Genomic DNA, 18,248 nt, shown 5'->3' with positions numbered 1-18,248 from the left:
ATATTTTTTTCATTTCTTTTTAAAAAATAAAAAGTAGAATATCCTAATTAAAAAATAATATTAAAAGATGTCATTATTAGAAATAATAAAACATAACTTTTATTAGACTTGATAATAATAAAACATAGCTTTTAATTTATGAATAAAAATAAACCATAAATAAAACAAATCAATGGAGAGCTTTGCTGTAAAAAAGTGTCAACTAATTTTGTAATTTTGTCGATAATTTTATAATGTGAAATAACTCCACGCATAAAAGCACAAGCCAACAATTAAATGCCTCTCATAATTACATAATGTTTTAAATAACATACATTTATTTATACAACAATTTTATATGAATTATGCATGATTAATCAAGTTTGAAACTTGATACTAGTCCCAAAGTTGTAATAAATTTATGACCTCGAGAACACAATTGCAGCCGGACAATCTTAGTTATTCTTGTTTGATCTCTAATTATATCTGCCTGGTAAATAAAATAGCAGCTTCCTCTTCATTCCACAATCTTTGAGGTGCTCGACACAGTAATGCCGATTTCAATTAAATGTTTGACTGCCATAAAGTTGGCAGCACGGTAAACAATCTCCCACGCTGTCCCCCTCATATCATTCATGTCACCTTTAAACAATGCGTGTTCTTTTTTGCATTCAAAGATGTGTTTGTTTTTAAACACGGCTCAAACTAAGCCCCTACAACTAGCCATCTCATGTGTCCGCCTACCCATTTTTGGGACATCTTCTACATGTTTTCTGCAATTTGCAAAATTAAGGTACGCGGAGGGGCACATTTTGTGGCCGTCCCCCAGTTCCTGAATCATTTCTGATACCAGGGCAGGTGTTCCAGGCCATCAGATGCAATGGAACACACAAATGAAGAACAACATATGATCATGATCTTTTCTTTCTATAAAAGCAAACAGCTTCTTACATAGAAAATAAATTCAAAGAAAAAGGATGATACTGTGGCATTCATTGGAACTTAAAAAATCTGAACCTTAAGCTTTCAGCATTTGTTTATTAAAGCCCTTATCTTCATGGTAGGTTGTTTTTTTATATTAAGTTTATTTAACCTCCCATTTCGCTGCACTGCAGGCTAGAGCCTTTCATGGTAGGTAATTTCAAGAATTACATAGTTCAATTTTATTTTTTAAAGAAACACTCAATTTTACATATCAATCCACATTAGAATAATCCCAACAAAGAACGAAAAAACTTACCTCATTCAAGAAAACTCATAAATTTAATCTAAAATACAATACCGCATGACATTTCAAGTTTGCCAAAATACCAAAATTATTTTACAGTCAAAAACAAATTATTTTACAAATCCTCGTCAGAATCTCTTCCACTTCCTGCATTCATCATTTCATTGTCAACAACTTGATCAAATGTTGTTACATCTTCCTGGTCACCCTCATCACTTTCATCTGCACTCATGTCCTCTGCTTCATCCACTACCTCTTCTTCATCTTCTTCACTTTCATCCACATACACAAAAGCCGGCTCAATTTCAGGACCTTCATCACCTATCTCTGGTGATATCTGAGAAGTTCAAGTTCCAAATCAGTATTACAACATTTGTTAACCTCAATTGAGACAATATGTTAAGTTGCATTTTTGTACCAACCTGTGCATTGATTAAATCCAAACGACCAGAGAGCTGAAGCAGCGGCCGAAATACAGAGACCCGTGATTCTATCATCTGCAATTGGCAAACACCTTAACATAAGCAAGCATAAAAAAAACACAACATACAAAAGGTGGTACTTATCACTAGCCAGTGTGAAAAAATAAATAAAGAAAATAAATGGAAAAAAAAATTAAATAAGGGAAAATATATTTAATTGAAAAAGAGAAATCACAAATTTCTCCATCAGAGACCAACTTGCCCGATGGAAGATGTAGCAGCAAAATCAAGATATGGGAATAACAAAAGTGAAAAAAGCAGGACACTAATTTTCAACAAACAAGCAACCTTACAAACATAGTGAAATTGAAATGAAACAGCAAGGCTGTAAATCTGTAGTATTCATATTCCTTAAGACAAATCCATCAATTATAAATGGAACTCCATATATCAATGAAAAAAATACCACGAGGACCAAAAAGCAATGTAATTAGAGACACCAGAGAACAAAATAATAGAGAAGTTACAAAGCATCAGTTCACGTTTAAGTGATAATATTACATCATCAGCACATTCAGAGTATGTAGCAGTTCAATAAGATATTTAAAAACAATATGTAAGAAATTAGATCATGGAAACATATGGGCTAGGTCTGGAAAGAGAAAATACTTCCATTTGGAAAGAAAAAGATCAAGGATAATTAAACCAATTTTCAACTTGCACAAATTTACAGCTCATCAAAAATGAAGATAAACGCAGAGGCTTTAAAAATTAAACTTTGAAAAGCTAATTGCTTATTACGAATAAATGCAAACTACAAAGCAGAGCCTACAAAAAAACAGAAAAGAACAGGTGTAATGACCTGGTACAGAGTATTGAGAAAACTTAGAGAAGACTCATCGGACATTATAGAGCTGGCATGTCGTAGAAGAACTAATTTTATCCAGGGAAGAAGATATGGTGCCCTCCTTGGCCTGCAAAGAAATGAACCCTAATTATCAGATGTGTAATACGTTTAACAGTTCCCATTGTAACCAGTTATTCATTTTACTACTGTGTATCTGCCAGCATCTCCAGCACTACTCAAGATCCACACCTGGCATAACAAATGTCAGGAGTAATAGTACTAATGGTTTACAGAGAGTTCACAGTTCCATTTCATTAACTTTTTTATTAAGAAAAAGCAAATATTAATTTTATTAATTTTGAAATAACTATAGCTGAATAGTGTCATTATTCTATGACCTTTCCAAGAATACAGAGTAAACAACCTAATAAAATATATACCTACACAAGGGGCAAATCTATCTAAAAATAAACTTTTATAAGCATGTCATCAACACTTCTGATATCAGGATCAAAGAAGACCACACTAACGTGCTCCACTAGCTCCAATGAGAGAACACCAGCCTGCCCAAGAAACTATGTACTAAGGTCATGGGATTTGAAGCTAGAATTTTTTATGCACCAACAATTTAGTCTTTGTGGCTATTATGATCTCTATTTGTTTTCTATCACTTGACTATGCAATAAAAATTCTTTTTGAAATAACTACACCAAATCTCCAAGAGCACATAACACCAAGTTTTAGGGATGCTGGGTAACAGAGCCCCTCCAGGTATCGAAGGATGTTACAAGAAAAAAATGCATAGGAAAAGAGATGCAAAAATATAAACCTTGTACGGCATAATTATTTACCATCACATAAAATACCAAATAAACGATTTGCTCCTCTCTTCTTTTCTAAAAAATTGGCAGAAAAATATGCGTTTGATTAGTGTTTTCCATTTTCCTTGATTGTATGGGTTGTTTTAGATCCCTTTATATTCATGGAAATGCTGATTAATCTTTGCTTTAAGTTGAAATTTCCTTTCTAGCTTTCTAACCTTTAAATTGACAGCCATCTTGCTTTAGATCCTCCAATACTATTTCAATAGGTGGCGGCACTACATGTACAAATCCCCAAGGAATACTGTTATTTTTATTTTCATAATATCTACAAAATAGAGTAGGATTTAAAAGCACCTATCAACAATTGATGTATCAAGACAAATGTAAGAAAGTACAGTATACTATTAATAAGCATTAACATTCTTTCTGTGATGATCAGGAATACTAATAGTATGCTCGTATAACACAACCTGAAAGGCATCCCAGTAGCGAGGACAACAATCGAAAGTCTCAAATTCTGCACTTCTGAATACATGATTCATTTTCAACTATATTTTCTTCAAGTGGGTCATTTTTATTGATGTTTAAACATGTGAATTGGAGCTGGAACTGTGTAATAACCAAATGGCTTCTATTTTCATGAATCCACTGGGCGAGAGACATTACCTAGGCTAAAATATATCAAATAAAAAACAAAATAGAACATAAAACAGATGTCAGAAAATCTAGTCAAGCAAAATCTGATCTTCAAGTATGGAAATTAGAGGATAACACTTTTGAAGAAATTAAAATTTAATCTTACCATTAACTGATAAGATCTAGAACCATAGTTACCAAGAGACTTGTACCCTGACCACTAAACCTTGTCTCCAGTCTCCAAAGTGTGCCCCTTATCAAAGACATGTACGCGCACCTCTCCAAACAACAGAGGACTTGATCTAATGTCTCTAGATGTCTCCCAAAATGTGCTTTAAAAATCAAGAGCATATATATGATGGGCTCAACAAAAGATAAAATACCCATCCCTAAACAACAATGTCCAGATCATACTTTTCTCAATGAAATTTTCAAGAAAGCCAAATTCCTAAGGAGGGTAGGTATGGATATATGGACAATCAAAACAGATAAAGAAAACACACTCAGGCCCTCTACTCTGATGGATTGCAAAGAATCTAAAAGCTTTTAAATACAAACCTCCAACTTCATCAAGAAAGAATCTACACCTTTGTGAAAAAATCATAAAGGGGCATTTGAGACAATATTCCTAAGCAACTAAACAAATTTAAAAATCAAGATAACAAAAATACAACATTTGTTAAATACAAGCCAATAAGGAAAGTGATGGTTCTCCATGTGTTTGAGAACTCATTTTGAGCTTCAATGAAGTCCTTTGTTGTACAAGGTCATGGTTAAAGGCACAATATTCTGTTGGGTCAACAATTTTTCAGAAGGCATCCACAAATTTGTTCATTAAGTACAAACTTACCACAAAAGACCGTTGTTTTTTATGTTTCTCAAAAAATATCTGAAGAGAGGTAAAAGTGAGGCATGGCTACTCAGATCAATTAAGAGGTCTTATCATTTAATCAATTCAATATATTCCGCTTGTTTCTCCACTCTGCATTTAGGCAGGTACAGGGAAATCAGTTCAGAACAGTGAGCATAGTTGCTTACTCATTATATCACTATTTAATTATGATTATTTCATTTTCCTGACCAGCCTTTCCATGGCCCACATTCTCCGATCATGGGACAAGTATAATGAGTTATTATAGTAGAATCTATTCTGCTGCAATATTTTAAAGGATATGCAAAAGTTATGTTGCAGACATGAGGTACTTAAGGCAACCACTGTTCTAAATCTATTCATTATCTGGCAAAAAGTCAAATTTCATTATTAAGTGGTGTTCTGTAGCATTTACTTTCATCATGTTAATCACTCTCCTTGCAGTGATCAAAACGGATAGTTCAGTATCCTTTACTATGTTTATTTTTTAGCATCTTAAATAACCCTTACAGGAAACTGAAATTATGGGATTGTCAAATAGATGAGCATTCCTAACATATCTATAACAAGAATGTCACTAACCCTGATTTTAACCTGTGTACCATGCTTTTCAGAAGCTTTATTGCATCCACAGAACTAAGAGAATAAACTGAGTTCCTTCTAACCTGCAATAAGGAAAGATGCACCAAGCACGTCATTTGCAGTTATTTCCAAGTTATAACAGATGTTTTTATATCTAGTGTTCATAAGAAAGCAGAAAACAGGACTCCAAATAGGATTTTCAAAGGAATCATATACACAGATTCTTGTTAAATAAATCATGTCCGAACAAACTTTAACACACCTGAAATGTACTTACATAGTTAACTTGCCAAAGTAAGAAAACTAACCATAGGATCTCGTACATTCAAACATTGTGCCAATAATATCATATCATCACTTCTCAATGCCTGTCTCAAAAGAACGACAACAGAATCTGCATTAGGTGGTATTGTAGTCAATGTATGACTTGGCTGGCTTGGATCGTCCTCTTTCTCCTTCTCTATAATCCCTAGTTGCATAAGTTTTTCTTCCATTGTTGGTTCATTATCATCCTCCAAAACTCTTGCATCCCCATCTGCTGGTCCTATATTTATGTAAAATGTAAAGAAACAGATATAAAAAAGTATAAAAAATAGGATATAGACCAAATAATTTTACAATTTCTATCATAACAATATGGTTGTTCAAAAAACACCTCTAGTTTTGAAATTTTCGGGTTTCTAGACAAGCTTCCAAACAAACAAAGAGGTATCTCATACATCAAACAATGAAAAAATGGTAAACAAGAGCCTAATTACATGGCATGTCCAAACTATGCAGAAAGTTTCTATAAATGTAGCATAGAGTGTACTATATAACGATGTATGTAACAAATGCATATAGAAGTATCTCATACAACCAACAATGAAGAGTGGTAAACAAGAGCCTCATTACATGGCATGTCCAAACTATGCAGAAAGTAGCATAGGGTACACATATATAGCCACAAAGTAGAAAGAAGTATCTAACAAATTGTGATATCCCCTCCCACAATAATAATTAATATTAAATTATTATTATTATTATCGTTATGTGCAGTACCGAAGGAACAATATGTTAATTACTGAGTGAAAGAAAAGATTGGTAATCAACAACAATAATATATTACTATCTAATATACATGTTACAACTGAGAAAATAAACATGGATTAGCAAAATATAATATTAAAATATTAAAGAGGGTCATTCACAGCAACAGTCTTAAGACACAATCACATTACCAAGAAAAGGCTGTTGGATAACTAAGTAATAGTGGTTATGGAGGAAATAAACATCCTATATTACTGCAGCTTGCATAATAAACTAATCAGTATAATTCTGGAATAGATACAATTGAGTTGGTTATTAGAAACCATAACAATGATTAATAATAACTATTAATAAACAATACGAGAAGGATATCAATTATGAATGCAAACAGTACTTATTTTGTCCGCAACCTGTTTAACATTGGTTAAGGCAAGAACGATATCTATTAACAAATCAATGAAAAGATGTGATTTGCATAAGAGCTGATTGATTATGAATGCAAGTCTAATCAATAACTATATTTGTCAGGAAGTGGTGTGATTAGTAAAGGAGGTCATAATGAATGGACAGGAGTCATCTTTTGGGAAGCAACTCATCGTTCCAGCTGCAATTATAGATGGTATAAATAAATATAGTGGTTTCTGATCGAATGGAAGATATCAGAAAATAAGTTTCTATCTGTTTACTGGCAAGCATTGGGTAACAGCAAGGATATGTTGTAATATATATATATATATATAGAGAGAGACAGAGAGAGAGAGAGATCAGAATTACATATCAGTTATATTATACACATGTATATATATTCAAATGTATATATATTCAAGACCTATTATTATTCTAATCTAAGAAGAGAAGGTTGTGATGTTTCCAATGAGAGGCTTGTATAAATCCAAGCAATGGCAATCTATCCCAAGATAGGGTACGGATTAGCAAGCCTGAGCGCCTTCCGGGCAGATGAAGGGCCAGGATCTGTAAATTTTGAGGAAGCCCATTGCGGTTGGTATCTAGGTAACTTGGATAACACCAACTCCTTCCATCTTTGAGCTAGAAAAGTACTAAGGTTGGATGAGTGTTAACAAATATATAGATAACTTTATCTGATTAAATAAATGAATTGCTCTTTTCAACTTAAAACATCTTATATCCCTTAATTTGGGACATAAATATCAAATCTGTGTTAATTTGGTAAAAACTGAGACTAAACCCAGTTAGGGGACATTACACAAATGCATATATTTAAGCATCATCAGTCCCTGTCAATAAGTAAAATATAATCTTCCAGTTAATTTTGATGTGCTCAAGAAGTGCATCAATGGGTTCTTGATAGCAAATCCCAGGTCCAAATGCATGAATGGTCAAGTATATAGTGTCCCAAGTACTTGTAAATAGCCATTTACATTACATTGAATTAAAGTATAGATTCAGTGCATATCAACAGTCAAGGCAATGATGATGTTAGCCAAGTCTTGGGTGATTTTGACAATGTTTTGACTCAATTACTAGCCCTTTGTTGGTTGTTGCCAATAAATGGTCATTTGAGTTGTAGCATATCACAATCTAATTATAGGTGAAGCATTTCTTTTTTAATCAATGCCAGATGCAACTCCTGGATAACTTTGATGGAATTGATTGCCCTAACTATGGCATCTTACACATTGATTAAGTCAACCCATGGTAAACAAAGGGGGGCTATTCAACAATCAAATGAATAAATATTAATTTATTACAAGAGGTTTAAAAATAAATCACTTGTTGAAAAAGATGAGCAATACTCTCCCGTGTAAAATCCTAGATTGCTGTTTAAAAGCTCTGCATATAAAAAACAATATATAGTTTGGAAAAATAGAATAAAATATAAAAATGAAAAGTGGTAGATTAGAACACCGCAGCTTACTTGATTCCTAATATAACTGCAAAAAGTCATACTGCTTTAATTATAAGCTGTGAAAATTGCTGTCTCACTGATCGAAAGCATAAATAATCCATTGCACAATTATTATATTATTCATTACAGCTAATCTGTAACTCTATGAGGGGAATAAAAAAGTCTTGTGACATGAACTCTTGACAGAATGTAACCATGGTAAACAGAAAAAATATGCTCGCAATTTCTGATATACAAACAGAGTTTGCCGGTGTCCACATCATCCTAGACTAAGGTTAGTATAAAGCAATCAAGAAACATCTCTGTTTCACAGAGACGCATCCCCTATTTTTGGCTCTCTACTAAACATCCTGGAAACATGTCCCCAGCACATTCAAAAAACCAACACAAGTCGATGCTTTTCTAAAGGTAGAAAAAGTAGAAACAAATCCAAGTGGGCTTTGACATTAACTAATGGTTGCTGGCACTAAGTTGAATCTATGTTTCATACATCAAAGTGTTGGTGTTGCAGGTTTATTCTCAGACAAGACGTTTTGTGATTTCACCATAAATATTGTCATTACAAGCTTTATATATATATATATATAGACACACACACACACACCCAACCATCCCCTGCCATTCCCTATCTGTCCCCTGCCATTCCCTATTTTTGGCCCTCTAGGAAACATCCTGGACACATGTTCCCTGCCATCCCCAAAATGCCATGGAACGTAGAAAAACAGAAACTCCAAAAGATAATCAGCAAGTCAACACCAAACCTATAGGAAGATTGCATTCCATTTGGAGGCGTCCCATCCAGGGATTTCTTCCCAGGAGGCATACCAGGTCTATTACTGTTAGAGCATACAAGCAGCAACTGTTCACATTTCTTAATTGGCAAAGGGTGTGCAAAGGCAAACAGTCCACTCTATTATGAACTTGACTCAAGTAACCATCATTTTTATCTTTAAGTCATGTACCATCCACTCCCTATTGATTGGTTGCAGATGAAGCCTGAAATGGATGAAAGGAATCAAAATGATGCCAACCATTCAGGAAACAGAACCACATGGAAAGATGAAAATACAGTTTAATGATCAGGTAAGAGATATAAAGGTAATCAGCCATGAACGGCCAATCACTCAATCCCTGACATCACCATAGTACATTAGAGTCCCTTCGATTGATCAGGCACATGAATATCATAAATGCCTTCTCGAGTTACATTCTCACATAGCCGATTCAGTTCCAAAGGTAGAATAGAGTCCCTTCAAACAAGACAACCTATATAAACCAGAACTGGATTGCATATAATATCATAATCATATCCAGAATTTGGAGTATCTGTTAGCAGAAGAGATGACTTTAGTTTCAACTCACTTGTGAAAAGGAAGAACCTTTAGGTGCTTCTAGGTAAGTTTATGGGAGCAAGCATCTTACTTTACTCATCAATGATGTGCCTCCTAGGTGCTCGAGTAGTTGCCTTTGACATGTTGGAAACTTGTTGGCCATATACCTCTGAAATGGACAGACAAGATCACTGAGGGACAATTTTGCAAATCAATTAAACTTATTCAAATGTTTTCTATTTCAGTACTCTCTTCCTACAACATTATTCAAATCTAAGATGCAATTGGTACAAGAAAAAAACCGATGTTGAAGAAGGATTTCCAACAAATACATTATTTCAGTATGAGCTCAAATCAGAATCAAAATCCACAAAGCTCTATAAAGAAGCACAAAGCCACATGCATATTTTTTGGGCTCTTCACGAAGAGCTAAGATATGTCAATAATCATAGCAAAGATATTTAAGTTTTATAGCTGTGAGAGAGAATACCTACCTGAGATGATATATTGTGGTTTCTTGACATTCATCTGTTGTTCTTTATATGAAGAGACATGCGACATGTAAAAAGACATGTTTGGAAATATGAAAAGACATGCAACATGTGAAGAGACTTTCAGTTATGATATGAAGAGTCTCTAATTCAATTCAAGATATATACGATTTCTTGATGTGATGAGTGTTGTATTCAGTTAAAAGCATTGTACTCGGATCTATATTAAATTATTTATTAATAAAAGAGATATATTTTTGGTGTGGCTGGGTTTTTCCCCTCAAGTTGGAGGGTTTTTCCAAAGGTAAATTGTTGTCTTTCTGTGTCTTAGTGTTCATTATTTTATTCATTGTTGTTTGTCTTTATTTCTGCGTGAAACGTTAACAAAAGACACGCATTGAAAGCTAGAATCTTAGTCTACACAGACCAGAAAACCAAATGAACAGTCTGTTAAGCAAGCTCTTTTGCCCCTTTCTAAACAAAAAACTAGAGAACACATAATAGGTGTGCTTACTGTCTATTTTCATCAGATCATCACCAATATCATTTGGTATTGCCTCAATATCACTTGCCCTTCTCTTTTTTCCAGACTTCATCTTGTGCTTTTCATCATCTGCAATCTCGACTCTTGGTATTGGAAAGATGGCATCTTCTGCATTGGTAGGACCTAAAGCAGTGACTGCACGCAAATTCAAATTTAAGCACATAAGAAAGCTACAAAGGCATCACATGTGCTGAAGAAAATTTTGAGGTACATTGCATCGAATCCACAACATCTATTACAATTTTAAAGACCTAATAAATAGAATACAAATATATGAAATAGCTACCAGAAAGGCATCACAGGAGTTCTAAAAAACATCAAAAGTTCAAGCAAGTTATAATTAGATCATGTTTAACTCCAGTTATACGCTGGGGATATGCTTGTTTCCATTTATATCCACCAATGTAAGTTTTACCTTGATCTAATTAGAAACAATTATCATTGTTAACAGGTATTTCCTATGTTGTTTGTTTGTATCTAGATTACTTACCTCCATTTTGTTCATCTCCAGAAAGCTACAAAGGCATCAAATGTGATGAACAAAATATTGAGGTACATTGCATCAAATCCACAACATCTATTACAATTTTGGAGATCTGATAAATAGAATACGAATGTATGAAATGGCTTCCAGAAAGGCATCAGAGAAGTTCTGAAAAATATCTAAAGTTAAAGCAAGTTATAATTACATCATGTTTAACTCCAGTTATACACTAAGGATATGCTTGTTTCCATTTATATCCACCAGCGTAAGTTTCACCTTGATCTAATTAGAAACAATTCTCATTTTTGCCAGTTTTTTCCTATGTTATTTGTTAGTATCTAGATTACTTACCTTCATTTTGTTGACCTTTGATTGCAACGGCACTCTTATCATGTGGGGCAGTCAATAACATTCCACTATCGGAGGCACTCAATATGATGTCCATGCCTTTCTTCGAGACCTCCAACCTCTCGAAACTTGGCTTTACTAAGTTACCATATGCAACTAGAACTGCTAAAGAGCTATCACTTCCAATACCTTGTAGTTTTGCTGCAAAAACACAAGGCCTACTCTTCCTCGCAGACTTTGCAATAGAGCTGTCCTCTTTGCTTATAGATGCTGTAACTTTACTTGGTTTTGCTGAGTTCAACTTTTCTACATTCTCACTGTGCCAAATATAAGCAACACCTGATTCTGAAACAGCAAGAACACTTAGACCTTCACCATCATCTCCAAAAGTTTTGCAGTCCAAGGCAACAGCTGGCTGCTCCATTGAGAGAACAGATGCAGCAGCTCCAGATCCTTTACTACTGTCACATTTCCACACAGCAACATGCCTCTCACCAGCAGCAGAAGAAATTATATGCTTCCCACTTGTTGCAAACATCATAACCCTCACAGAATTCTACAGAAAAAACATAAAAACAATATCTACAAATTAGAAACAGTATTTTAGAAGAAGAAAATTTACAAATTATCAATAACTAATAAGTATTTAACACTTCAAATGTAATCTTCCAAGAAACAGTTGCAAGGGCCCTCATTTAACCTTAAGCCTGGTTGAGTTTAAGAAATTTGTTTTGAATTAAAATCTGACAGGCTTTATGAATGAATCCAAGAAAAAGAGGAGCAGAATGGGTAATACTAATATACAATCTTGAAGGGTCACTAAAGAAACAGTTTCAAACCAAAGAACTTATTAGTAATGTTTTTGAATCTTGGGTATATGGTACAAACCCCATTTCTCAAACTCATTTTAATAAATTAAATCGTACCGGATGTATTCAAAGATGATTTTCTCCTGATTATAGATTTCTTGAGAGATATAGCTTTTTCTCTAGAATTCCAAAGGTAGATTTACTTTTCTCTAGAACTTCAATGGCTAAATTTATAGGCAAAACTTAAGAAATTGCTAGTACCTAGAAATTTATCAACCTTGGTTATTTTAACCATCGTGAACGTTGTTAGTACCTAGAGATTTATCAACCCTGGTTATTATAATCATCCCGGACATTGTCTTACTGAAAGACAAATACAGGGTTATCTCCTTTGATCTATTAAAAGAATACTGAAAGGCAAAATCTCTATATCGTTCACCTCAGGCACAAATAAAAGCAAGAGGCCATAAACAGAGCATTCAGCGTTGTTATCAGTCTCTTCTAATCTAAGAAGAGTCTATCAATAGCAAACTGCCTCGAAAACCAACCTCAAACATAAGCAACAAGCAAAGCAGCAACAAAGATTCCAGTGTTTAAATTTCTATGAAAGTGTAAATCTTATAAAGTAGAACACTACTTCTATTATCTTCACATCACATCATCTTATAAAATATATGTTGTTTCTGTTGATGTTCCCATGACAATAATAATTATTATCAAATACCTCCTTTGCTGATATGCATGGTTATAATATACAGGCTGCCAATGTACTTTACTAAAAATAGAAAACATTTTCATAAAACTGTTTACCTTTCTACTTAGTTACCCAGTTCTCCCCTTAGCCCTTCGAACTGGGCATTCAAACCGGTCCTGGATTCGGGTCCCGATTCCCTTCTGGGTTCTACTTGAGTTTGAACCCAGGCAGGCTGGTTCATCCAGGCCGAAGCTAGGTCGAGCCATGGTCAAACTAGGGTAGGCCCACGCAAACCGAGTGCAAACCAGGTATAGTTCCACTGAGAAACATTCTATAATTTAGTGCAGACAATAGTTATTACAGAAGTTGAATAAAGATCTTTATATTACGGAACAAAATTTGGTGAAGTTTAGATATTTGTTACATCAAATTAATTGTTACATCAAATTAAACTAACACTCAAGATATATTCCAATGAAATTTTCATATCCAATTGCTGATAATGACCCATCCGCTTAATTGGAAGCTCTGTATTGTGATAAATCATATTTAAACATTAAACAACATCTTCAATAGGTGAAGGGAGTTGCAAGCCATTTGTATAACATTTTTCAAGTAGGATGTTGATTACAAACTAACAAGCTCTCTGTACAATGAAAAAGTAATAAGCATTTGACAACTTCGAAAGCAGGGATGTCATTTAGTGCAACCAATCTCATTGACATTGGCACTGTTTGTGAATTGACTAATGCCTTCGATGATGAGAAGAAGAAGATGCAGATTTAGATAATCCATTAGATGATTAAAAATTTAGTATTAGGTTCTAATTTTTGAAAGTCAAAATAATGATACTTGGACTCAATATTATTTAATATTTTTGTGCTGCTAATAAATATGATGTTATGATTACAAGTTTTTAGTGTTTTTGTTGTTTCTATGATACTATGTGGCATTCTAATCTTAATTCATTCTTCTTGGCTGCATACATATGTATATGTATATGTATGTATTTACATGTTTTTGCACTAACGAATCCAAACTCGGTTTTAAAATTTTGCCGTACCAGCAAACCTGTTCTTCAAACCCAAACTCAAACCAGTAATATATACCATGTAGCATTCCAATCTTAATTCATTCCTCTTGGCTGCATACATATGTATATGTATATGTATATGTATGTATTTACATGTTTTTGCACTAACGAATCCAAACTCGATTTTAAATTTTGCCGTACCAGCAAACCTGTTCTTCAAACCTGAACTCAAACTGGTAACATAGCAGTTCTATTACATGGAAACTCTGTACATTAAAAAAATGCTTCTATTAATATTTTCACATCATCTTGTCTGATAAAATATATATTGTTTCTGTTAATGGTCCCATGAGAACGATAATTATAATCAAATTCCTCTTATATTGATATGTATGGTTATAATGTACAGGCTTCCAACTTTCCCAAGAAGAGAAAGCATTTTCATAAACTGCACTTAGTAGTTTCACAAATGCCTGATGGGATAAGAGTCATAAACAAGCTTATTGAGAAGTTTGGGAGCTTATTATAGATGTGATCTGCTAGCAAATTCGTATAGCACTGGAAAATAACTGAAATTAAAACCTTCTGTATACTAAACAACAAATAATAATTCCAAACATAATAAATATGTAAGCATTGACAAGATAAAATAGGCACAAGCTATCATACTACTCAACCAATTGAATTGAAAATCACATAAAAAACATCAACCCGGCACTTACTGGATGCCCTGTAAATTTTTGCAGCTTCTTTTTATCTGGCAAACTAAAATGTTTTAATTCTGCACCTGCTGTAGCCAAGCTTATTCCATCTGAAACAAATTAATAACATGTTTCAAAATTATATTCAAATTAATAACAATATAATTTATAGACATAGCAGACAAAAGAAATGTATCTTAAAGAAAAGAAGATGCTACTCATAGGAGATAAAGAGTCTAGATAACACAAGACAGAATACAGTAAGACTAATTAAGATACTATCATTGACAAAAAGTTATAGGAACGGTTTATATTATAAACTGGACATATTACCAAAGGTGGTGGATTGAAGGCAGAAAGCCCACCAACAGAATATGCAACAGACGTTATCAAGAGCTTACCTAAACAACGCCATGTTAACAAACTTTATATAGTCCAAAGTTCCACTGGGATTTGCCCCCTGGATATGTGTGATGTCTTCAACATCCAAGGGGCCTAGAGGACTTGATGAGGGCATTCCCTCTTAAAAACCCTCTCCTCCACATTTTGAAATGTTTGGGAATGTCTCTAAGTTATGCCCTAAAATCATGGGATGTGTACACCCTCTAGCTGTCATGGAGACACAAAGCATATCCAATATCAAATGCATAAAAGATAGCAAAAAACATTCAAAAAAACCTAAAACAAAATAACTTTTTTGAAGAGGGAAGGGGGACATGGGCACCAAGGCGAGTCCAACCCAAGCAAACTTTCAAAACTCATGCCCATCATAGTTTTACCGATATATTCACCAAAAGAGAATAAAAGGAGGAGCAGTTTCTGAAATATCAAACTATCAGTGACTCCAATTTCTGAGCTCATTGCTCGATATGCCTATGTGCTATGCATGATGCAACATTTATTTTCCTGGCATCTCTCAGTATAAACCATATTTCATATTCTGTATATGATAGGTCTCAGATTTATCATAGAATCAGTGAATACTTATTGCACTAACCATCTCGATTTTCTTATTGTACCAACTCTTCTTTATGATTGTCTCTTATGTTATTTTTATGAGATTTCAATCTATTTGTATTTTAAAAATTCAAAATTAATTTTTTATATCATTAACAGCCATTCCCCATCATTCACAAAAATATGAACCAAAATTTCTGTACCTAAAACACATCAGCCCATCCACATCTTTCATCATCCCCAAATCATGGAGAAACACTAATATGATCTTATACAGAAAGCACAACGACCTAGCAGGCATTAGCCCATGGGTTAAAATAGCCTAAAAATGAAATCTAAATAAACAGTGTATAGACAAGTTTCATAAAATACATAGAAAATAAAAAATTATTAAAATGACATCCAACTGCACAGTGTATAGACAAGTTGCATAAGATAAATGGAAAAGACGGCATTGAATTATCTTATCAGGAATCTCACCAGAAGAGACTGCCAAACAAGAAATTGCCTTCTTTGAAGCTCTGAATTTTTCTAAGAGATTTCCTGTTTCTGAATCCAACTCGCATACCATGCCATCAGCCCCAGTAGTATATACAACACGTCCATTACTTGCAAAGGAGATAGCCCTTGTGCCCCTGCATATAAGATTTAAAAGAAAATACAATTAAAAAAATTACTAACTAATAATATTGATTTTATTAACCATAGATATTTAAAAATGCGAGTATAGCCATATTGCATTGATTTCCTACCATCAGTCCAGTAAGCGTCACATGATTTAAAAGCTGAGTTCCTGTCATCTATTAACTCTAATATGCATGCTACATTTTGGAAGTGTAAGATTGTATATTAGCATATTTACCTATACTTAACATTTAAATTAGAGTCATATGTATCTTAGACTAAAAAAAAATTTAATTTGATGTCTAATTTACCAGAAAGTATAGTTAAACTTCCATAAAATAGCCTACCTTAAATTAAGAATCCTTGCCTTATTAAGATAAGATAATCCATTACATATTCATAGAAATGATGAACATAAACAATCAGTTCGATCACCTCAAGGACATATTGTATTACCAAAGTTCTGTGAGAGTCATACAAATATAAAGTACTTAAGTTGATAAAACACATTTATTATATAATTTGGTATTTAAAAAAAACATCAGCTTAAAATGAAGGCAAGCAATAGTAAAGAACTACCAAATATACCAGAAAATTTAGAACAGGTCAATAGAATTGGTATCATTCAAAACTAGCCTACAATTAATAGAATTCGGTGCGACTCAAGAAGATTTGCAAGAAATATGAATCTTAAAGCAAAATTGTTTAAAGACAAGAAAGACAAAGTTATTCAACAAGACTTAGCAACTGATAGGCAGTTAACAAAATACAGTGCATAATTAGAGAGATTCATAATATATCCAAAAACGATTTGGGACTATGATATGTCCAAGGAAGACATAGTCAAGCTAAGGTATGGAGCATGGACCAGCAGTTCATCTAACTTGACGATAAAACCCCTCATGGCAGAATAAAGAGCAAAAACCATTAATTTCTCTTGTGAAGTTAACGGACAAAGAAACCTAATTCGGGCAGAAATCTGTAAACATTACAGAGGCATTCATACAAAGAGAGGTCGCTATGAGAAAATAGAGGATAAATTTTATATTTTAAAAAAGACACTTCATAAGTTTTAAATTATATAATCAAATTTATACTTTTTCATATTTATAATCAACTAAGCAATTATTATTATTATGAATTAGGATTATTTATTGAAGGCAAAAATGAAATTTTTGAACAAGAAATTGCAATTAGTATCAGAGCAGCAGTCCTACCAACCTGCAGGTCTAAAACCAGTTTATGCGGTGGACCCAAAGAGATCAGAGGAACTTGGAGAGAGAGGGAAAACAAACTAGAGGCAACATTACAAGAGACTGGCAACCAAATTAAGGTTAGGAAAGAATACGATGGCCAGTCAAACGGAAGGAAGAACAAGAAAATGAGTGGAAGGTTTATATGCAAAGACATGAACAAATGACACAGTTGCTTGTTCAAATGCTTCAAAATGTAAATAATACAATTGATGTCCTCGGGCCTCCACAAACTGATGTAGGAGATTTTAGTAATTTAAATCATTCAACGTCAGAACATAACAATAGCTTGGATCACGACTAATAATCACATGGCCCACATTTCTACCCAGAGTTGAGCAACTATGGGAAGAGGATGCTCCAAATATGGCAGCAAATGACTTTGTTGAGTGCATAGATGCATACTCAAGAATTGATACAGATATCAGGAAACAGATTCCATTCATATAATTTCATAGTGCAAGACCAAAGAATATTTCAAGAAAATAATAAATTAAACAAAAAGAACATTTACGCCCAGAACCCGAAGAAGTCATCAGAAAGCTTACAACAATAGGGCACTCAATATTCTGAACCCAACTCCAATCTAAAGAATCTCCTACTAATCCACAAAAGAAGATTTTTCTTTTGCAAGAAAGACTGAGAATCCTAAACAAACTTAGAAAAGAAAATG

At 33.7% G+C, this 18,248-nt stretch overlaps 1 protein-coding gene across 1 annotated transcript in view; it reads right to left on the bottom strand.

The window, feature by feature from the left end:
- Positions 1-1,215: 1,215 nt before the first annotated feature.
- LOC149533591 (transducin family protein / WD-40 repeat family protein) overlaps positions 1,216-18,248 on the bottom strand; it is a 57,068-nt gene continuing 40,035 nt past the window's right edge. The window contains exons 4-12 of the mRNA XM_089807178.1: positions 16,179-16,333; positions 14,763-14,851; positions 11,508-12,060; positions 10,643-10,807; positions 5,698-5,933; positions 5,390-5,472; positions 2,492-2,603; positions 1,630-1,704; positions 1,216-1,544 (exon numbers count right to left, since the gene is read on the bottom strand). Coding sequence (XP_089663304.1) covers positions 1,323-1,544; positions 1,630-1,704; positions 2,492-2,603; positions 5,390-5,472; positions 5,698-5,933; positions 10,643-10,807; positions 11,508-12,060; positions 14,763-14,851; positions 16,179-16,333 — 1,690 coding nt within the window. The 3' untranslated portion in view covers positions 1,216-1,322. The remainder of the gene's footprint in view (positions 1,545-1,629; positions 1,705-2,491; positions 2,604-5,389; positions 5,473-5,697; positions 5,934-10,642; positions 10,808-11,507; positions 12,061-14,762; positions 14,852-16,178; positions 16,334-18,248) is intronic.

Source organism: Cupressus sempervirens, chromosome 10, assembly GCF_028749045.1.
Source record: "Cupressus sempervirens isolate cs-2001-9-10 chromosome 10, ASM2874904v1, whole genome shotgun sequence".
In the NCBI taxonomy this organism is placed as follows: domain Eukaryota; kingdom Viridiplantae; phylum Streptophyta; class Pinopsida; order Cupressales; family Cupressaceae; genus Cupressus; species Cupressus sempervirens.
The sequence above is the reverse complement of the archived record's forward strand: the minus strand, read 5'-3'. Positions and strand labels throughout refer to the sequence as shown.